At 42.5% G+C, this 23,595-nt stretch overlaps 2 protein-coding genes across 3 annotated transcripts; both read left to right on the top strand.

Moving 5' to 3' along the window:
• Positions 1-559: 559 nt before the first annotated feature.
• LOC129169228 (uncharacterized) lies at positions 560-8,517 on the top strand. Of its 2 annotated transcripts, none has more exons than XM_054755434.1 (6): positions 560-1,495; positions 1,556-1,822; positions 1,905-2,175; positions 2,264-2,379; positions 2,794-2,839; positions 4,072-8,517. In XM_054755434.1, the coding sequence occupies exons 2-6, from the start codon at positions 1,650-1,652 to the stop codon at positions 5,266-5,268; spliced, it is 1,803 nt and encodes a 600-aa protein (XP_054611409.1). In that variant the 5' UTR covers positions 560-1,495; positions 1,556-1,649; the 3' UTR covers positions 5,269-8,517. The 2 variants fall into 2 exon arrangements, with proteins under 2 accessions (XP_054611409.1, XP_054611408.1); XM_054755433.1 differs by having other exon boundaries at positions 604-1,495; positions 1,579-1,822.
• aspa (aspartoacylase) lies at positions 5,307-22,586 on the top strand. Its single transcript, XM_054755435.1, has 8 exons — positions 5,307-5,434; positions 6,427-6,548; positions 13,085-13,312; positions 16,137-16,332; positions 17,805-17,898; positions 18,012-18,119; positions 21,517-21,626; positions 21,717-22,586. The coding sequence occupies exons 1-8, from the start codon at positions 5,390-5,392 to the stop codon at positions 21,906-21,908; spliced, it is 1,095 nt and encodes a 364-aa protein (XP_054611410.1). The 5' UTR covers positions 5,307-5,389; the 3' UTR covers positions 21,909-22,586.
• The last annotated feature ends 1,009 nt before the right edge of the window (positions 22,587-23,595 follow it).

The raw sequence follows: 23,595 nt of genomic DNA on the forward strand, positions 1-23,595 counted from the left end.
TAACGCAACCTTCGTCCCTTAAAAACGATTTGATACGTTATTCTCTGTCTTTTTGCTATATTAAATGTACTTTTTCCCCGTCCAATTCTCATTGCCTTTGGGACAAAATTCTACTGTGCGCCCTGGCTCAGCACTCCCCTATAGCAATGCATAGTTTTACTCCTCTAGAAAGAGATTTTCATTTTAACTGCATATCCCATCCCCTTTTCCACTAAAATCCATGGTCATGGTCCTTTACTTTTTTGTTCTTATTTTCATACAATTCACTATGCTCTCGTTTGTACAAAATATAAATCATAAAAGAGAGTGACTTTGGACAAGTTTTAAAAGTATTTAACATTTTGCTGTTTTTTTCAGATTTTTTTTGTTTGTGTTATGAAATAGAAATTACCTCTTTTCAGATATAGAAATATATTTTAACAAAAAACACAGGAATAATATGTAATATAATATGTAATAATATATAAACATTGTCTCCATATGGGGGTTCATTTTAAATTCGGGTAAACAAAAAAACCGTATTTATTTATATTTGCAAGCAACCGCAAATTATCTAGTAGTCTAGTCGCGGTTGTTTGTTTACATATCCCCCACGGCCCCCTATGTAAAGCCGTTATGACTCAGGTATGGTATGATATCGACAGAATTTTTAAAAATTATCATACCCGAGTCCTTATGACTAAGCTCAAGCACACCTGTTGTGCGAGGTTAGTGAAGACTAACCTTGCATTTAGTGTGAGTAGGTAACAAACTAACAACATACTTAACAACTCACAAGTTCTCACATAAGTCATTGTCGCAAGTGTTTCTTGCGAGTGGCAAAATGGCGGCCGTGTGGCTTCACAAGTCATCGCCAATGGGCTATCCAGATATATAATACAGATCCGTGCATGAGCAGCTATTCGAGAGAGAGATTAAGCGAGAATGTGCAGCATGTGTTGAGGGACAGATTGTACAATCTAGGTAGGGGCTGGACATTAAATGGAATCTTACATGAAATAATGTAGCCAGGCTCGAATGGGATGTCTTCAGGGCACAGAGTTAATAGGGTGATAGGGTTAACAGGTGTAGGACAGATTATTTATTGATTTATTTCCTTTCCCCCTATTTGTTGATACACAACTTGATATGTATATGCATATATACAGTATATGTGTGTGTGTGTGTGTGTGTGTGTGTGCGCGCGCACAGTACATACAATTTTAAGGATACACACTCCGGAACAGCAGGTGGCGGTATGCACCTAAAACGTTGGTTGCGTCCCCCTATAACCACGAAGAAAAAGAGAAGACTGGCGTTGAAAATGGAATAGAGGGCTTGACCGGCAACCAACAAAGGTTGGAGAATAACACAGAAAGGAAAATAATATTTCAAGGATGCTGGACTATGGTGGAGAATGTAATGTTGTGGAAGCAGCGGAAGGGACGGAAATGCACTACAAAGGCTGCTAACCGCCGTCAAAACACAAGAAGAAGAACCACACGTGTCGCTTGTAGTAAGTCATATTTACATGTTGTGGAACAACCGGTTCACAGTTTTAACCACGTAAACGTAGTGTTCTGTGTTGTTTTCTCTCAGAGGACCATCACGGTTGTACGTTCCAATTCATGTCTCAGGACCTGCCATCATTATCCAAGCTTTAACCCAACATGTCCGAAGCGCATAATCGCGTTGGTTGGATTCAATCGGACACCCCTTCTGACGCGATTTCAGCGGACTCCTGCCACATTGTTCTGGAAACGTCCCCTCCTGACTATGTGAAGAACATATCACAGTATCTCGAGTGTAGCCAGAATGATGCCGTTCCTACTGAACTGGACAGGTATATTTGTCAAAGTAAATACCATAGTACGTTCTGACACATCTTACTGGGCTGCAGTGAAGGCGTGCTTGTGTGTTTGCAGTGATTCAGGAGACAGCCTGTTTCTAACGCAGAAGCCAGTGCCCGAGCCTGTGAGGACCGTCAGACGCCTGAAATCATCACAGCACATCTTGTGCACCGAGCTAGAGGACAGTGGGGGGCACTCTTCATCCTCTCACAGTGATGATGGCCAAAAGACCAGCAAAAAGAAAAGAAAGATAGATCTGCCAAAATATAACTTTCCTTTTCTCAAAGAGAGAAAACGGAAGGCCAACAGCAGTCACTTACGAACCCAAAAGAATATCAAACTTCATGTAAGGTTTGTTCATTCTGCATCCTTGTTTAATGTTCTGCAACCTGTTTGCCAATTCCATGTTTGTTGATGTTTTTTCCCCTTTCCAGAATTATGTAACGGGAGGCTTCTTTAAATGTGTACAACTCTGGCAGGGTGCAAGTCATTTCCAAGCAGCATTACCAACCGTTGACCAAGTTGGAGAAGACATATCGCCACTGTCAGAGTAAGTTTTTGTAGCATATCTAAAAAAACAAAACAATCTTACATGGACTGATGTGTGTGCGAGTGCTTAAATCAGTACTACCGCATTGAAGAGTGTGATTTTTGCACATGATAGATAGATACTTCATCTCCATGTGCGTAGAAGACTGGCCACAATCAAAGGATGTAAAATAATGTGTGTATGAGCGAGGGTGAACATGTAGGTAGCGCCAAATGTATTTCTGGCAGTCCTCCACCCATAAATGGCTTTAGAGGAAACAGTGCCTTTTACTGTAACCAGTCCATTCCTAGTGTGCCATGATGATGCTCTTTAATCAGCGTCTTAATATGCATCACCTGGTGAAAGGTAAAGTGCTCACGATGATTGCTTTTATATTTTTGTCAAGTGATTAGACAATATGTTGTACTCTTACAGAAATGAGGGAGATGGAAAGTCTGGAGACGAGGACATCAAAGTGATGGTAAGCAGACAGGCACCAGGAATATTACTAATCAGTCAGTACAGGTAGTACAGTACAGACCAAGATCCCTGGTCTCGGCCGTGAACCTGAACAAGATCTACCCCCCACAAACAAGCGGGATATATATATATTATTGGTGTTATTGGTTGTTCATATCAACATTTCAGCCTTTTCTCATGGTGCCTTTTGCTGTATTTTTAAATTTTATTTTGTTTCTGCAGTGGTGCAATGACAAATGAGCCACGGACTGCAGATGGCCCCTGAGCCACGCTTTGGGCACCCCTACTTTTGTGGCTCTTGGTCGGGTTGGGCTTGTGGTGTCGGCTTCATGAGCTAACCACGACTATTTGGCTGGTTGGCTCAGTGTAGTGGACGAGTGATGCAGATTGAGGAGAGAGGGGCTGGTCAATGCGCTACAACAGCCAGCCCTTAGCGAGTGGCAACGTTGCAGCTCGAAGATTTTTTTGGAGGTGCACGTCTGTGGAGTTCTATTTGTGCCTTAACTTTGAGGTAGCAAAGGCAGACTTTGAGCTCTATTAACATGCAATGATGCCTGTTGCGTGCGCAAGCACATTGCAGCAGCACTCTGACACTCCCTCCCTTTCTCGCTCGACGTTGTTGCTAGCACAGGCGGGCGAGTCAGTGCACGAGGCGAGCCGGTGTACTAGTGCACCACCAGCCAGATTTTGGGGGCTGGGCTCCTTGCCAGGGCGTGCGGGCGTGTTCAGTGGACAAAATGCGTGCCTGCTGGCTCTCTGGGAGGTGAGGGCACTGATATGATGATACATTTTTTTCAAAATGTTTTCGCAATCGACTGGCAAAGTCCCAAAGGTGGACTAGTAGTATCTACGGGTTGGTGACCCCTGCTCTAACTACTAAAATATTCCATTGATAAATAAGGAATCCTACTTGGCGGTTGGGTCAGGAACCAAGGCAAGCTCAAACTCAATGCTGAACACCCGATGTCACGTGTCTTAATTGTCTTATTTTCTGTTATTATGTCTGCTATATTGAGTAATAGGAGTGTAAAGGTGACTATAGGGGTGTTATTTAATGTCGTGTTTGCCGGAATCATGTTTAAAAGCGTATTTAGAAGGGGGTGAACAGGTTTTCTATGCTCTATGGAAATTGCGCACCCACGGACGGGTCTGGAACAATCAACCGCGATAAACGAGGGATTGCTGTATCTTGTAAGTGAAAGTGATCATGACTATTTATGTGTTATGTTGCAGGAAAGAAAGTGTTTTGTGGTCAAATCCAAAGCAAAGTGCCTGCTACCTTGGTACACACCACTGCCCTGTGCCAAGAAGGGGAAATGTCAACATGAAAAAGGAGCTGCTTTTCAACAAAGCCTGAAAAGTGACATAATGTCAGCTGGGCTGTCTTTGACTGAAGAGAAAACTTTCTCCACCAGAAATAATGAACTCAATCAAAGACAAACAACAAAGGAAAACAGCAGAATAAGTAAGAGGCTCCTTTTCCCAGATGAGTCACAAGACCTTTGTGGTGCTGCAAACTTTGCTGGAAATGAGCCGGTTGGTCGAGAGAAAAGCCAAGTTGACACTTTGTCTAATGAGCAACTTTTACGGGAAAGACAATATCCCATCAGTGAAATGAATGATGAGCTAAACAACACCGAGAAGGAAGGAGGAGGAACTGATTTACTGTCCAGACAGGAAGCGGGTGGGCATGTTGCGACATCCGCGCTGCCAGCACTTTGTAAAGCGGCGCTTCATGAAAACAACGAGATGGAGAACTTGTCACATGATGCCAGCACACTGAGGTCAGAAGATGCTTGTGTGGGGGAAAGTGACATCACCTCAATAAAACAAAAGAAGAAGAAGAGACAGGAAGACGAGAATACAGCCTTGCGTGACCTCAGCTTGAAAGAAGCTTCCGTGTTTGCTGGAGCGCGAGAGAGCGGGGAACACAAAAGCAAAAAACAAAAGAAAAGCGAAAGAGGAGCGGAGGACGATGGCGAAGAATTCTCCTCTTGCACCGCCAGCGAACCTCCGAACGACGAGAGGCGGAGAAGAAAGAAGAAGAAAAAACAATCACATGAAAGATCAGCAGCACTGTTAGAAGAAGCAGAGAGCTGTTTAGACGAGACCACGGCTGCTGCAAAGAGAAAAAAGAAAAAGAAGCACCATGATTCAACTCAAGGAGGACATGACACAAGTGACAAACCCTGTCGTGATGACGCAACTTTCACTGGAAGTGCAAGAAAGAAGAAGAAGAAGAAGAAGAAGGAAGTCTCTTCCTGTGTATCTGACGAGGCATGTAGATTGAACTCTCCAGACCAGACCCAAAATGTTGCTGACAAAACACACAAGATGACCCAACACAAACTTGCTCAACTGGTAACCAAGAAGAAAGAGAAGAAGAAAAAATCTAGTAGACACTTCCCAGAAGACTGTGGCTCAAGGTGATGACCCTTTCCTTCCTTCCTTCCTTCCTTGTTGCTGACGCCAAGGTCATCAGCGATTTCAAGGCAAACTCGCACCAAAAAGTCAGCTGACCGCCAGAACACAGACGACATTGAGGGTAGCCATGTGTCACACCAATGATGTCCTTTCCAATCTGATTCCAATTCAGGTGGGTATTGGCGATACAAATCCGATACCGATACTTTTTACAAATGACAAAGTAGTGTATTTGATATCATAATATTTGATATGATATTGATATTTGATATCAATCTAATGACTTTATAAAATCAATTCTTAATGAATTTAAGCCATAGATTTATTTCTTTTATATCCAGGTGTTTTACAGTATAGTCACACAACAGACAAAATCATATCAAATATGTGAAAATGGTATTTGAAACAATAAAGAAAGTAAATGATTTATTATTAAGAACTACACAGCTTTACTCACAATTCACACGTCTCCGTTTACAATCAGCCTTCGCTGCAACAGACAAACATTACCTCAAATGGTATCATCGTATCGATATTTTGATTTGAGAATTGATTTTAGAGCATGAAGAGCTGTTATCAGAAGTATCTATTTCGGTATCGGTCTGCACATCGCTAGCTGAGGGTAGCGTGGTATCAGCTGCTGTCTGAAACAGTCAAGGTGGGCCTGGAGGACAGGAAGAGGCGAGATGACACCCTGCTGGTAAGAACAGCTGGTTTGGAACGCTTGCAACCCAACGAGGCTGTGCTGAAAATGGAAAAAGAAGATCCACCATCACCTTGCATTAAAAAAATACTAATGGAAAAAATGCACCCGTCCTCATCACTGAGTGAAAATGCTGAAAGCGCTCATGGTGGCCGCACTTCCTATCAGGAAAAACGAGACGCAGACATGACGTGATTTAACACACGAAGAGAGGCAACAAAAAACACAGTGCATGACGGACTTAACGGGGAGATGAGGTCAGCCATCAGGGCCAGCAAAGCCTTCTCTGCTGGCATCAGCACCATCACAAGCACTGACTTACATTTACAACTTCAGTTCTAGGATTTGTACCGTTATGTCAGTTTCTGTGTTGCCATGTCAAATTAGAGCCAGTGGTGCTGGCTCATGTCACTTGACCAATGTTCGCAATGAGGCTGTTTCTTTAACCAATCACATTTCAGATTGGCATTTGCACCCAGAACCGCCCACAATGGCTGATGAAAGAGGAGGAGAAGAAGTTGACTTGGTGTCGGACTTTCTTAAAATTCCATTTTCAAGGCAGACTTTTCCAGGAAAAAAAGAGGTCAGTCAACCCTGAAGCTAGCTAGCTAGCTTTTCTTAGCCCAGGAAAGGCTGTCTTTGCCACTTTTAGAATCAATGCTTTTGAGGAGCTGTACTCTCACGGGTTTTGATGTTTTTGTCATGTTATGGGATAAAGACTTCAGATGATGTTGTGTAGCGGGGAATGTATTGCAGAATGAATCTGTGCGTGAACTCCAGGTGCACTAAGGAAGAGGTCAACTTGTATTACAGGGACTTTTGCTAAAGCTTTTTGTGTGAAGTGTGTCCCTTACTTCTGCCAAGAAGCTCTGCTTGTGGTAAAGGAAAGAGGTCCGGATAAGGAGTAAGGTCTGGTAATCCAAATCAATGCTAGTGTTTAGAACCCTGTACAGTAACTTCCTCAAACTACAGTCTTCTGTCTTGTCTTGTTTCTCAGTACTCCGAGACAAGGTTTGCGCTTGTTACCTTTGGCTGAGCCACAGATTTACAGGCAGCTGCGTAATGCGGATAACGGCGGAAACAGGCTTCCGTACTTTAGTAATAATGCTGTGGCGCAGATTTTTTGTGTGTGTGTGTTCTGAATCCAGGTCAGTTATTTTGTTTTATTTTTAGTGTAACAGTGCTCTGTCTTAACATGGACCCGTTGTGATGAACTTCCCACCTTCTTTTTTTACTTCCTTGCATTTCAGGAAACAGTTTCCTGTTAGTTGTTAGTTTTGTGGTACACCCGTGCTAGTATACGCTAATGTGCTTTTCCAGAATTGTGCATTTGTACTTAGTTTTGTGTGAAAACTTTTTTATCAACATATCAAAGCCTGCATCGTGTGCACCACAAATCCAATGCCTGGGCAAAATAAATGAAATTTGTGATACAGTCAATCCCTGCCCATTAGTGGTTGGGCATTCGCGTCTTTAATTGTGGATTTCTTTTCTCTGCTGTAAATAGTAAAAAATTCATTTTTTTTCGGGTAACTTAAATGGAAAGTGGTTTGAGAGTATTACAGTATCTTCAGGGGAAAGAGTGCTGCAGGTATGAATCCACTAGAGGGTGCTGTATCACAAGTCAGTTCACTCATCATTTTCCAGCAGGAAGATGGTTTGACAAGATGTGAGAAGTGCACGTTTTGTAAGTGCACCGCTGCAGTCTACACGCCCGTAATGTCTTCTTAGTGTGTTAAACTCCATTTAAAATGCCAGAGACACATTATTGGAGTTAAAGGATCAAAAATAGGCATTTTAAGGGTGTGTCATGGGAGTGTAACCCTCCCAAATAGCAGGGATCTACTATACTGTACTATTGAAGATATTGGTCTAAATTTTAGCACTGAAAGAAGATCTTGAAGAAACAAAAAGATGAAGCGTTTTTTGTATTTGTGTATTTCTGTCTAGAAGGTACAGTACATTGTGTACAGTTCCATATTGTTTTTGATACTGTACTGTATTGTCCAGTGAGATTGCTTATTGAATTAATAATGAAGACATACTGTAGTTGTGGTTTCCTGCAATGGAAAAGGGAGGCCGCAACGTGCTGTGTGCAACCCTTGTAGTTTCACGCAAAGTAAAGCTGCACTGTTAAGCGAAGCAGAGCTTGAAAGTCATTGCTAAGGTTAATAGGTAAGGCTGTTCTCCTGCGGGAGGGCAAACATTGTCTGAGAGTTTGTCATGACAAAGTATGCACACCGCTACAACCTTGAAAACACGAGTTAGAGCAAAGATTCTGCTTGAAACAATAATGCTGGGTTGGGATTATATGCCTCAAATGCTATAGCAGGGGGGCCAAACCTTTCCCAACGAGGGCTGCCTACGGTAAAGTCAAAGGATACGGGGGTCACTTTGATATTTGACAAAAGAGCTTTGTGTCACAGGTGATAAAGTGTATTATTCCTTTTTCCATTTTTGCTGTTGGTTTTTGTTGTCTTTTTTTTTTCTTCATGACACTGTGACTTGATTCCCATATTTGAACTTTATTCTCGTAATCCCACAACTTTTTCCCAACCAAAGCTTCCAAAAATTGCAAGTTTGTTCTTTGTTTTGTTACTGATATTGCCATAATTATTGCAGAAATTATTTTAAAAAATGTGTTTAGCTCGTAAAATGTGTTGTCGTAATGTTACAGTTTTTGATATCAATATTATGACTTCATGCCAGGGGTGTCCAAAGGTTTCTCCAGTGAGGGCTACATCATGAACAATGAAAGGATGCAACTTTGCCACTTTGTGAATCAACACATGTAGATATGCTAACAATTTAGATTTATTTCAAGAAAAACTGCATCTCAGCTTTGTGATGTAGGTGGAAAACAGGGCATTGTTTACTGTTAGTAGTAGGGATGGCGTTCTTTGCCCTTTTTTTTTGGTTTGTTTCCAAAGTATTTGTTTTCTTCTTGTAGATTTCCTTCTTGTAATATGACTTTATTCCCATAACATTTTCCCCAACTTAACGTTCCAAAAATTACAACTTTTTCTTTATTTCTCAATGCGTCTGTGTAGGCTCTCAGTCGTACAGGAGTTGTCCATCGAGGAAAAGGCTTCTTGAGACGTCATCTGTACTTCTGTGTAGAAGGTGTCGGACGTTTCGCTCCTCATCCGAAGAGCTTCGTCAGCAAACTAATAAGTGCTGGTAGCTTAGGCCTTAAATACAGTAAGAGTGGGCGGAATTGGTGTGCCAACACCCTCCTCCTATTGGTTCGTTACACTAAGCCTGCATTCCTCATCTTTACAGTGGTATAATCCTATCCTGTTATTCACACCTACGATAAAAGGGAAGTGTCGCTCCCTGAATTGGGTATGAACGACTCTGATACTGGCTTGTTAGCATCTATTGTTCTGGCTCGGCCCTGCCTTCACCTCATTTGCAAGACTAAGAGCTGTGGGTTTTGGTCTCAGTAACCTGCTGAACACAGGGTCCAAATTGAACCTCAAACCACCATTCCGATTCAATGATGGGTTCTGTTGTTTGACAAAAATAGCTTCCTTTACTCCTCTTTCAAACCATCTGTTTTCTTTGGCCAAAATCTTTACCTCGCTGTCCTGAAAAGAGTGATTGGTAGCTTTCAGGTGTAGATGTACTGCTGATTGAGGACCACTAGCATTGTCCCTGCGATGTTGATAAAGCCTTTTTTGGAGCATTTGCTTAGTTTCCCCAATGTAGTGCTCTTTGCATTCCTCATCTTTACAGTGGATGGAATAGACCACATTGCTCTGTTTCTGGTTTGGAGCCTTGTCTTTAGGATGCACTAATTTTTGTCTCAGGGTATTTACTGGTTTGAAATAGGTAGGAATTTTGTGTTGCCATAAGATCCTCTGGAGTTTTTCGGAGACCCCCGCTACATAAGGGACTACCACTCCTCTCCTTTTAGCTTCTGTGGGCTTTTGGGTTTCTTTCCCTACTCTCTTCTTTTGACATTTGTTAAAAGCCCACCGTGGGTACCCACAGGTTGAGAGCGCTCTCTGGACATGTTGTGTCTCCTTTTTCTTTCCCTCAGCACTAGTTGGTATTTGTTCCGCTCTATGTTGGAGGGTCCTAATAACCCCTAGTTTATGTTGTAGTGGATGGTTTGATTCAAAAAGCAGGTATTGGTCAGTGTGTGTGGCCTTTCTAAAGACCTCTGTAAGTAGCTGTCTGTCCTTTCCTATAATTACCTTGCAGTCTAAGAAGGCTAGTTGGTTTTCTTTAGTGTCCTCGCGAGTAAATTTGATATTGGTGTCCACCGCATTGATGTGATCTGTGAAAGACTGAATTTCTTGTTTTTTGATTATGACAAAGGTGTCATCCACGTATCTAAACCAGTGCCTTGGTTTTGTCCCTGAGAAGGATGTGAGAGCCTGTTTCTCCATCTCTTCCATGTACAGATTCGCCACTATGGGTGAGACTGGTGAGCCCATAGCACAACCATGAATTTGTCTGTAGAATTTCCCTCTAAACTGAAAATATGTGGTGTTAAGGCAAATTTCCAGTAATTGGCAGATGTGGTCAGCACTAAGTTTTGTTCTCCGATGCAGAGTTGAGTCCTCGAGCAGTCTCTTCCTCACCACCGAGACTGCTGCTGAGGTGGGGACAGATGTGAAAAGTGAAGTCACATCATAAGACACCAAAGTTTCCTCTGGCTCCAATCTGAGGTCTTTGATGCTCGCCACAAACCCTTTTGTGTTCTCTATATGATGATCAGTGTTGCCTACCAATGGGGATAAGACTGTTTTTACATATTTCGCTACATTGTACGTGGTAGAGTCAATGCTACAGACAATGGGTCTGAGGGGAAACCCTTCCTTGTGGATTTTTGGAAGGCCATAGATACATGGTGTAGCCTCCCCAGGGTATAACCTATGATACATCTGTCTGTCAATTAGTTCTTCCTTCTCTAACTTTTGGAGACAGTGTATGATTTCTTTCTTATACCTGCTGGATGGGTCCCTTTTAAGTTGCTCATATGTGTTGGCATCACTAATTAGACTTGTTATTTTTTCTTCGTAGTCCAATGTGTTGAGAACCACTGTGCATCTGCCCTTATCAGCTGGTAAGATGGTGATGCTCTCATCTTTCTGCAGAGCCGCTAATGCTTTCCTCTCACCTAACGTCATATTGGACGGTGGTGGTTTGGCACTACTGAGAAGGGCCGATATTCTCAGACGAAGGTCCCCTGCCTCTGTTCTAGAAAGGTTATTGTTCCTGATGGCCGATTCAGCTGCTGTGATATAGTCTACTGTGGGTATCGTTTTAGGAGTCACTGAGAAGTTGAGACCCTTGGTTAATACTGCCTTCTCTGTCTCCGAGAGGCTTCTGTCTGACAGATTTTTGATCCAATTTTCTTTAGTATTGGTCTGATTCCCCCCATCCTTAGTGTTTACGACAAGCTGTGGTCGATTTTCCAATAGAAGTTTCTGGAATTTTCCTTTATGCCTTTCTTTGGTTTTGCTATGGTGCTTCATATAACCTGATTTGGTAAATTCACAAACCTCCTGATAGGTTTCGTGCGTAAGCTTGGTTTGCAATCTCTGATAGAAGGTTTCTACTTCAGACTGTTTATTTTTTATCTCTATGTTAAGTCTCCTAATTCTCAAATTCTGTATTTTTCTGATGTAGTTTTGTTGCATTTTCCTTGCCAAGTGTCCTTGCTCAAGGGACGCTTGCCTCATGCATTTGGGGATTAACCTACTCTGCCTGCATCTAAGATTGAATCTGTAATATTTCTCAATATTACAGCTTAAAAAAAAATAAAAATTCAAGTCTATGCTACTAAAATTACATTTTTTATTCTCATAAAATTTTATCTCTTTCTCTTAATATTTTGACATTCTTTTAAAATTCCAGCTGTTTTTGTTTGTTCAATTTAATTCATTCCAACTATTTCAACTTTCTTCTGGTAAATTTTCTTCTTATAATTATGACTTTATTTCCTTTTTTTTTACCTTAATTATTAATTCATTAATTAATGTTTATACTTTTTCCCAACCAAATTCCCCCCCCCCCCCCCCCATTTTTTTTCTCATAATATTCCAACATTTAAATTTTTTTTTTCCCCTTTTAATATTTCAACTTTGTTACTCAAATGACGACATTGGTACGCACAATATTCCTACATTCTCGTGAAATGACGTCTTTTTCTCATTAGATTATAACTTTTTTTCTCTCAATATTTGTATATTCTTCTAAAATTACTGCTGATGTTTCCAACTTTGCTGTTTTTTTTTCAAGTTTTCTTGTTAAATTCTATTTTAAAAATGTGGAGAGGGCCAATAAAAAAATATCTACAGGCCGAGGATGGCTCCCGGGCCTCACTTTGGACACCCCTGTACTATTGTAATTGAAGGTCATCAGATTAGAAACGTCTCCATCAAGATAGATACCAGCCTCAACATGTTGAGAAATACTGCTTGATAAGGCTTATTTGGTATCTTTTAGTGTAAAGTGTTGGATTTTACTTAGTTTGACACAAAAAAACTTGCAATGTGTTACTGAATATGAATGAAATTATCAACGAATTGCAATATTTCTTGTTAGTTTATGTATCTATTCAATATACTATTTTTTTTATTCAGTTTTAACTACTGTACTGTATATGTGTTATACATGTTATATTTGTTTTATGTAATGAAGTCATTGTTCATCACATACCTTGCATTTCATGAGATAATAACAAATGCCTGAATTCAGGATAAATGATTTCGGTACTGAGGAAATAATAGCGAGTACGCCAATCACCGGAAGTACCGCCGTTCGTGTGAGTTTAATTTGAAAGGACTGCGAAAGGAAGTGTATGTTGCGTGTGATCGCGTGCTGTAGTACAGTTTAGTACAGTGTTTGGCTGACGGTGGGGAGGCGCCAGGTTACCAGCAACCGTAGTGCAGGTAGACATGTCGTGCTCGGTGACGGATTCCACTGAGCCCGCGGCCACGCCACGCAAGCGCAGAACCACAGGAGGAGGCGTTTAAAAACCGACACACCGCCGAGCTCCGGCTGGAAACTTTTTTGTTTTCTTTTTTTCGTCTTGAGCTCTCGAAGCCCCGAGGGCTCACCTCCACTTCAACTTGTCCCGCCTGCCATGTCTTCATCCTACAGCCACAGCGCCCGCTTTAGCGAGGCCAGGAGGGTGGCTATCTTCGGAGGGACTCATGGCAACGAGATGTCCGGCGTGACGCTCGTTAACCTGTGGATGAAGAACAGCGCCGAGATCCAGAGGAAGACGGTGGAGACCAAGCCTTTCATCACCAACCCGAGGGCTGTGGAGAAATGCACCAGATACGTGGACACCGACCTGAACCGAGCTTTCACCCCGGAGAACCTCAGGTAATGTCACGTCAACACTGTCACCAAATGCCGTTGTAGTCGCGAATATGATCTTATTATCGATAATCCATACGTCAGAATGTGCCGTTAATAAGATCACGTGGCCAGAGTGTTTAGTGTTTACATGTTCCAGCAACAAGCCCCTCCCCCTGGTCGTCAGTTGACTGGCAGCCAGCACAGAAACGTGAGCCAAACGTGACCGAGCTGCAAATCCCGCTTCTGTGCGCTCCTTTTCGTGTGCACTACAGCGGAAATGAAGTCTTATGCAAAGCCTGGCTGTCTCACACGGTCAGCGGTGCGTGCAACGGCAGCCTAATGTGATTTGATAAGCGTCATGAGGTCATAGCATGCACACTGTTTATTCATGACAGCTCTTACTGTTGCACATCAGGGGGCTGGGCGATACTGCACGTTTTTGTATCGATCCTGTAGGTCCCAGCTTTACGAACTCGGAGTGGATTTTTGGGTCGAGCATGTGACGTGCAATTCTCTGCTGAAATGCTAGGGGCGCTATATTCTGCAGAGTCAACCATGACTCTCTTCGACCAATAGATTGTTAGCCTAATGAGGAGAAGCGGTATAGAAGATGGATGGGTGGGTGGATGGATGGATGGCTTCCTTCATCGCCAGCAAGCAATGACAGTTGTGCCATTTTTATTGCAAATGTTGATCTAAAATTAGAGGAGTAGGTGGTCGCAAAGGTGTGCTGTATGCCGACAAGCTGGTCATTCACAGCCTTTGGCGTTGCGGTTACATTTTTTTTGGATGCACGCATCATGCTATGCCAGGCTTTTCTCACTCACGCTGTACAGCAGGGGTCTCCAAAGTGCTAGAATTATATTTGAAATGGAAAAATCAGCAGTCATTTTACAAGTGTAACGGATGCCAGGCTGTGCAAGTGTAAGTTGGTAAACCTCACTCTCTCTGCCTTAAGAGCTGCACTAAACACGCGGCCGACAGTCCGGGCTTTTGGCCGTGTGGTCAGCGCTCTCGCCTCCCATTACGAAGGTCCTGTGTTGGAGCCCCGGTGCGGGCGCTGCGAAACAGGGCAGGTTACACAAGAATAAAGTTAGGAGAAAAAAGTAGTAATCTACCGAGAATAACCTCGTAATATCGTGAGAAAAAATCAGCTATATGTGATTTGGCAGCATATCCACTGTACATTTGTTGCTGTACTTTCATTGTCCAGTGTTTGGGCACCCTGGCTGTATAGAGACAATGTACCAATATGAACACACGACAAAAAGATATTTGTGAAAATAAAGAGAAGAGAACTAAAAAAAAATATCGGTCTCATCACGCTAGTATCGATCTGATACTGGAACAGCCCCTTGGATCGATGCTCCCACCTCCTATGGCGCATGAAGAGGAGTGCACTTAACAGTAATGCTGCGCAGTATCATGTCCAAGCCCAGATATTGTTAGCAAGTTATGCTGATGTTGTGATCTTTAAATATCTTCTCCACACTCACTCCAGCTTCCAACCCTTTTCCTGAAGGAAAACTTCAACTTCACAAGCTTAAGGTGTGCTAAAAACAGCCCACGGTGCACGTCTCTTCGACTTAAATAGCCTGACAGCTCTTTTCTTCCTCATTGTCAGTCTTTGTGAGTGTCGTGTCATGTCCACAGGACATCACAGCTCATCAACACGCACTGTGCTGGCTCGGGTACCCACCCACGCATGGGCAGGCCACACAATAGCAGATATTCACTGAAAATGGGGTCTAAAGTGCAGATGTGTGCATGGAGAGACAATATGGGCAGCAGAGGTGCCGTTGTACAGTAATTTGGAGAAGGTCCTAGATGTGGTATTTTGAAATGTTGAAAGAGATCAGAGACAAAAACAGAAGCGTTTGTTTAGGCTGCAAAGGGCAGGACTGGCGCGGGGGGTCAAAAGGCACTTCTCAAGGATCATTTGGAGCACATGTGAGGGTGGATGGATGCAATTTCCTTGTTGCGCTGCCCTGCTGAATGCAGTGTTTTCTTTCAAGCACATTCATAAAACATTGGATGAGTTCCAACATTAACACAAGCACTTTTGTTATTTATGTTTTCCACCGTCAACTGGAAAGGATTAAAAACACTATTTCATGTAGTCCTCAATCACTCTCTGAAAGTCAAACACTTGGAAATACGCAGTGCGCTTGAACACCTCATCGACTCAAGGTGCACAGTGCTTAACAGGAGGAAGAAAGGAGACAGATATGAAGTCGTTCATCGTTTCCTGTGTGTTCTGCACACACAATAAAGCTGATGAAAGGATTCCCTGGCCAGAGTCTGTCTACAGTATAGTGTCCCAACTCTAAAAGAACCACTAACCATTCTTCACTGAGACTGTCAGCAACATGCGGATGTGTCGTTTGGGCGCTCGATCCAGTCACCCAGTTTTTTAGGCACATCGTTTGGCCGTGCGAAAACCAAGACATATTTTTGACAAAAAAACGAGCCACCATTGAAACTTCTGATTCCGTCTGTTTGTCGAGAAGGGAAGGGTTCTGGAGCTGAATCTGATGTCAAAATTGACAACAGTCGCTCTTAGGGTGGCACGGCCAAGGTGGAAGACTGATCGTCTCCCGACCTGAAGGTTGCTGGTTCGATCCTCAGCCTTCTGCTGACCATGTTGACGTATCCTTCAGCAAGATACTCTTGTTTGCTCCCGATGCTGTGTCATCAGTTGGTAAACGTGCTAACAATACCAAAAGTAGACACCTCAATACCTCACTGATGGTTCTGGAATGTGACCCCCCCCCCAGGAAAAGCATCTACTGTAGCACCATACGTGAACGACGACGAGTTACCGTGTTTTGATGTTGTGTGTGCGCAGTGCTGCAGGAGGCAAGGAGTTGCCTTACGAGGTGCAGAGAGCCCAGGAGATCAACAGAATATTTGGACCCAAAGGAAGTCCAGAGGCCTACGATGTCATCTTTGACCTCCACAACACCACATCCAACATGGGCTGCACACTCATTCTGGAGAACTCCAAAGACCACTTCAACCTGCAGATGATGAACTACATCAAGGTTACTTTCAATAAGAGCGCTGATGGTGGAAACAGCAAAAGCACATCTTTAGTGTTGCTCCTATTCTCATGTGCAAAAAGGCTCAATGTTTCTCTGCTTTTATACCCTGGTGACCCGTGACATGAGCTTACGTCCAGCTGGAAGTGGTTAACTAAGGCTTAAGTACTGATTACCAGGACTGAAAACAGTAGTTGGTTAGTCTGTAAACATCATGTGCAAGGCTCACCTATTAGATTTCATGTCTTGGCAACGCTACAGCATAATGACCACAGTTAGTCTCTTTAGTACAATACAACCAGACTAAATAGAAAAAAAAAGTACAAATATTTCTGAAATTAATTTCTTAAATGATTCTTTGAAATATTTAGTTGGAAGTCGGACACTTTCTGTGGGAATTAAAGGGAATATACGTGAATTTTGTACCTCAACATGCAACAAGCATCGTAAGGAATTATTATGTGAAAAGAAGCTGGAATGTTGAATTTAATAACAAATAACACAAAACTCATTCAAGCCCAGACATTTTTTAAAAGACAAGCCCTTCAGTAGCGGCTGTGTTACACCGGACGGATCTTTCAAGGCACACAGAGTATTGTGTTGTATGGCTATAGAAACATGGAACCTACCAAAAGAAGCATGAGACTCCCGTCTTTCATCAGGAAGCTCTGTTAGCAGTAGAACATACTAGAGGCACGTTTCAGGAAAATATAGTATCAGTTCCCGCCGAGAGAGGAGAGATAAGCAGCTTTTTGTGAAAATATACATTGAGCATAACTTTCACTTTGACACAAATATTGTTTGCTTTTGTGACAGCTCAAATATCTAAACAATTATACCAACATAAACAACACAAAAACCATCAAAATAACCATTAATTTACAATTTTCACATTTGGAACGTAGGTGCGCGTGTGCACACATGCGCGTGTTGCGTCCTTACAATGCGTAACCTTCTGCACGCAACACTCCTTCACGCTCTTCCACTTCCCCCTTCCTGTCGAGTGTGTTTTTACATGCAAAAGATCCCTGCCGAGCTCTCATCAAATGCACTTCTGCCACCTTGTGGCCGTTTTTATGGCTTAAACTTGTTCTGAAGTGAAGTGCAGTAGTGGAGAGTTGCATCATCACCTAAAAAAAACGTAAAAGACAAATACGTGTACGTTTGGTATTGAATGAGTTAAATATGTATCACATTTTGTAACTTTTTTTACACAATTGAAAAAAAGTCTAAAAATGAGTGCAGCAAGTAATTGATTTAATTAATGATTTTAAACTTTCAGCGTCATGTCTAGCCACACCTCTCTGCTACGGCGGTAGATGGAGGGGGGCACAGTATAGCGCCCCCACACAGTCACACAGCCTGACGCTTCCCTAAAAGGAGTTAAAACAAAGAAAGCGCATTTGCGCCGTCTTGTTTGTTCCGATCAAATGTCCAACTTGACTGCATTATTGTTGATCTTTGCTGTGTTGCAGAAAGCCATCGCCCCCGCCAGTTGTCTTGTTCTGCTGAACGAGCATCCGCTTCTGAAATACTCCACTTCACGCTCCGTAGCCAAACATCCTGTGGGTGAGTTCCTTGAAAGCAAATGTGCACAGGGGGAGGGAACATCGGTGACCTGGCTGTCAGGATATCTTGCAAGGCAGCTGGAACATCTGCGTGTTTTTCCATTGTTGTTTTAGGCTTGGAGGTGGGTCCTCAGCCTCAAGGGGTTTTGAGGAGTAACATTTTTGAAGCCATGAGGGTCATACTCAGACATGCCCTGGACTTCATCGCTTTGTTTAATGAAGGTAAGACAGAAATGACCCCAGCACTTTCAACGCTTACAGCCAAAGTCATGCTAGAATGCACTTAGTGTACTGTGAACTGCAAACATGGCTGCTTGGGATGGGCGTCATCATCAGCAGATTGGGTCTCTAGTTTGAACTAGTTTGCCGTCTAAAAGCAGCGCCCCAACTGCACACAGTGGGCACACAAGTGCTTTGGATGTTGGATTCCACCCATCTTCTATGCTGCTTATCCTCACTAGGGTTGCGGGTATGCTGGAGCCTATCCAGGCTGACTTGGGGAGAGGGGCGGGGTACACCCTGGACTGGTTGCCAGCCAATGGCATCCTTGAATTTCGTGTTATCCTCATTAGCCTGGGAGGCTCGTTCAGCAGCCCCCTGAGGATACGGCAGAGTCAAATGAATCAATAAAGGAAGAATGATTTCCAAAAAGAATGTACTTTTACTTATAAAGTGATAAAGTTATTTAGAAAAATAATAGAATTCATTCATATAGAAAGGCATATAAAAATGAATTCATGTTTATAATTAATCCAACTCTTTATTTATGCATATTGTTAATTATATATATATATATATATATATATATATATATATATATATATATATATATATATATTATTACACATTTGCTATTAGATTCTTTGGCATTTTATTATTTATGATAGAAATATTTGTTATAAATTCAACCCTCATATTTCTGCAAATATTTGAAGACATCTTTACACTGAAGAAATGCTACAAGGTGAAGCAGTCAGTGTGCAGCAGGGCCGTCATGACATCCAACCAGCCCGCGAGTGTTCCAAACTCACTACTTGCGAACACTTTTACAGCAGATTCTGCAAAACAGCACAGCAGTCTTGTCCTATTTAGTATCTTGGACCAGTGATTTTTTTTTTTTTTGCAATAGGTTCTTAAAAACAGCAGAGGGCTTTCCTGTCCAAAGTGCAGCTCGGGGTCCATTTTCTGCTTTTTTATTATGGGCCCACAGCACGTTGTAGAGATAAAATTAAACACTAGAAAAACATCAAAAATGGGAAAAATAGAGAAAAAGGCAAACTGTAAAGAAAAAAAAGCTGACATGTTGATACTAGTCATTCATAACACAAAGTGTCAGCTTTAAGTATATGTAAATATATATATATATATATTTATAAAATTAATCAAATAAAAAAATATATATATATTTTTAACATAAAAAAAATAAAACTATCAAAGTGGCCCCCCACATGAAGTGTGGACACCCCTTGCATAAACTATATCAGCCATTTGTCGGGGCAACAATGTGAAGGCCTCACGTTGCCATTACAGTGGAACCACATGCTCGTGAGTCAGCTAATGAAAACGTGTGCTAAATACGAGATAATAGCTGTCAAATGTACAGCAAGCACGTAGCACACGTGTTTATGTCTTTACGCTCCACTGATCATGTTTGGCACTCCTTGAAAGCCCCACACTTGTGTGACCAATGGCCATTGAAGCGAGAAGGGGAGCTTAAGCTAGTCTTTCAACTTTTATTCAAATTGGAGGAGAATGACATTTTTATGGGCGTATCAATTACTTGTTTTCTACTGTCTATACAAAAGAATAAATCATGAAGATAGAGGTCCGGCCCCACTGGTCCTTAGCTTCCAAAGAACGTGGCCCCCATAACAATTGAGCTGAATAGCCGTGGTGTACAGCTTGTACCACAGTAGGAAATGCAGTCCGATGCCCATCCCTAATGTCCTCTTGTTCTGGTTCAGCTTGGATTTTTGTGTCCTGTAATGTTATTCATAAAGTGTTACGTAATAGCACAATGCACAGCAGTGGTCTCCTCGGTCCTTCTGCACGCCTCCCAGCCTAACAAGACACAAAATGAAAGATGATAAGTGGCCCACGGGTGTGCCACCGATTCACACGTACCTGCACTCAGACCTCTGAATAGATTTTGTCCAGCGCCTACCCTGCGGTGGTACAGCATGTCCAATGCAACCCTTTCCTTCCTTTTGTTTCCCCCCTGTGCCCAGCATGAGTTGCAGTCTGTTGCTTTCCACAAAACTGGGCAGTTGTTGAATAGTCCTGCTTGTTGGGCGCTGGTCAGCTTCCATGTCTTTAGTGCCAGTGGTGTGCTAACCTTCCGTCTCCGGGCCACCCGGGTTGTGCCCATGAATGCTGTGACGTGGTGAGTTGCGTGAAGAAGCAAGTTACCAATAACAATCACCAACCTTGTATTGGCAAAGTATTCCCAGCACCTCAGGCTTGCCACATTTTCTTACAGCCTTTTCCAGAATGGAATCAATTCATTTTTTTCCCTCAAAATTCTACACACAACACCCCATGAGGCGAACGTGAACAAGTCTTTCTTGGAAATGTATGCAAATGATTTGCAAATAAAAATCAAATGTTCATAAGTATTCACAGCCTTTGCTTAAAACTTGGTTGATGGCAGCAATTGCAGCCTCAAAGTCCTTTGATGCCACAAGCCTGCCACACCGACGGTAGATCCAGTTTGACCTTTCACCCTCATGCCAGTGGGTTTACCATTTTTACTGGAGTGCTGGAGAATATGCGGGCACAGCAGGACCTGCTGCTCGTTGAGAAGAGCCGTGTGTTTTTTCGTGTCGGGTAAAACTAGAAAAAGTGGTGTGATCCTCCTGCTACGTCTTCTTATTCTCTGGCAGACCAGGTGCCAATGAGGTGTGTTCAGAAGCAGAGTTACCACGCCATCTACTGTACGCCGTTGGAAGGACAAGCTACACAGGCAGTCCTATTATAATGGGTGTATGAGCGAAGGCAATAATAATAAAAAAGAACCACAACCGTAATGGCCGTCGGAATTCATTAGTTTTCCTCAAATAAATGACTTGAATAAATGACTGTATGGACATCAAATCAAATCTAAGTTTATTTGAACAGGGAAGTCTTTAGACACATTCTCTTGCTGTAATCTACTAAAAATACACAAAATGTCCTCAAGACCTGTGGGCTGAATGCTTTATTTACGCTGTCCACTTCTGTCCTCGAGAGTGCCATGTGTATCCGGTGCAAGTCTTTGAGTTCTTATGTTGTAAAGTGTGCTTATTTGTGCCGATGTTGCCGAGGTTTTATTTGCCAGTCCCACACTGTCCTCCCCCGTAGGAGCATAGTTTGTACTTGCTTTCCCCCCCACCTTGTTTTCTCCTTTCCTCTTCGTCTCTTAACGCCCAGTCGCTCCGTATATGCACGGACAGGTGACAAGTCAAGGCCATTCTCTCTGTCTTATTCGCCTCTTCTCCACTCCTCCTCCATTGCCGGTGGCGGAGGGCAAGCGGGGGGGTGGGATGTGTCTCTCTTCTTTGTCTGTCTGACTACTGGTCTTGCTGGATGTTCTAGTGATCTTACAATGTCAGGAAGGTGTTTTGTTGGCTGCGTCTTTTAGGCATGGAGTTCCCTTCGTGTACGGTGGAAGTTTTCCGCGTTTCCGAGCGGGTTGACTACCCAAGGGACACCAACGGAAACATCATCGCCATGGTGCACCCCAATCTGCAGGTGAAAAAACAAGGAGAGATTGATGTCAACGCACGTGCACGGTGTAATGTTACCACGAGCGACGCCCTTGAGTCACCCTTTTTGTTTCAGGACTGCGACTGGGAGCCGCTGAACCCCGGTGACCCGATGTTCCAAACATTTGATGGGAAAAGCATCTCCTACCAAGGCTCCGGCACCGTGTATCCCACGTTTATTAATGAGGCGGCCTATTATGAGAAACAGCAGGCGTTTGTGACCACCAGACGGGAAACCCTGGTGGCAAACGCCATCAGAAAAGCGTGAGAAGAGGAGAGTGTTTGTATATATCTTTTTGCACTTTCCTTACGTAACGATAGATGCCATCTTCTGCTCAGTGATTTATTGGATTTTTCTGTTGTGCATTTACTCACAGCAATTAACTATGCAAAGAGAGGGAATCTTTGCTGCATCGGAAGACCGACGCGACATTGTGTTTATTTATGATACTGTTATTTAAAGATCTCCTTTGATTAAATCACCCCTTTATGAGATTAATCCTCCATCTTAATCATTTACGACTAGATTAGTTGCGTCTACGTGGTGATTAGTCGCTGTGTGCGTTCCTTTTGATGCTCAGGAAGCAAATTGAGGAGCATAACCTGCAACCTTTGACCCTAAGCTGTAGTGGTTTGTCTTCCACTTTAAAACAAATCTATTTGTAACATCCTGGGAGGGTATTTGTGGCCTTTGACACTACCTGCCTGTAACCCCGTGGTTGCATCTGTGGTGCTCTCCTACTGTTGCCTTAAAAGAGACTTAATTGCACTGCCAAATTCAAGTGTAGACGTGTTGGATAACAATATATTTGAGTAATAACACTGTTATGTTCCTTTCCTCACTAATAATATACGTGTCTATTTTGATATTCTTGTACTGTATGCGTGATGTGTCAAGGCAGGTGTTTTCTTGATGTCTTGTCTGTCATAAAGGATATCCCTGTGGTCTTCTTAGTCACTCATTGTCATAACGTTGAATAACTGTGTGTGTGTGTGTGTGTGTGTGTGTGTGTGTGTGTAGCATTTATATGATCAAACAAGTTTCAATCATGTGGAAATCATCCAACCAATAAATACAGGAAAAAAATGTATTGATTTCGCAATCTCCATGTCGAGTTGTTTCCGATTGTCTTGCAGTGCAGTAGCACCAGCAGCCACAAGAGGACACCAGACATCTACACATCCACGCCTGGAGACGATTCGGCACATTAACCGTCCATCCATGTTTTATACGCGTGACCTCATATTAGAATAGTCAAGATTCCAGCCGTTACTTGCAGTTATATATTTATGATTCGGGTATTCATTATGTTCCCCAATCATAACATCATCATCAGTTTAAATCACCACGTTATCAACGATAACACCAGCAGACGGGGGAGGCTTCATACACACTTCCTGCTTTATTGCAGCAGGTTTGTGATTCACATCTCCGTTCTCAGTCAGGCCTTTGTGGTGCTTGATGATCTCTAATGCCAAGAAAAAAATATTTAAGGGGAATAAACTAAAACACTCCAATGAAGTTATTCTTCTTTGACTACCATAAAGACCATTAAGGCATTTTTTTTTGGCCAGGGGCACAAACCCAGCAAAAATGAGAAAAATAGTGCGAAAAGGCACAATGTACTGAGAAAAAACTAAAACGCTGATACAAGTTTTCTCTCGTTTATAGCGGTTAATTGGTTGCAGACATGAGTACATTTAGGGTTCAATATTTCCATACCTAGAACATAGAAAACCTGTTTATGTCTTTCTAAATACAAGGTTTAACATTATCAGAGCCCTGTAGACTTGAAATAACACCCCTATATTCACCTTCACGCTCCTATTATTCATTGTTTACACCACATTGTCCTGCTGCAGGGACTCAAGAAGGCCACTAGCAAGCTAACCTGTTTGCCTCAAATTTATTTACTCTTAACTTAAGAAGCCAAAAACGTAATGACTTAATGACT

This window comes from Dunckerocampus dactyliophorus, chromosome 16, assembly GCF_027744805.1.
Source record: "Dunckerocampus dactyliophorus isolate RoL2022-P2 chromosome 16, RoL_Ddac_1.1, whole genome shotgun sequence".
NCBI classification, from domain to species: domain Eukaryota; kingdom Metazoa; phylum Chordata; class Actinopteri; order Syngnathiformes; family Syngnathidae; genus Dunckerocampus; species Dunckerocampus dactyliophorus.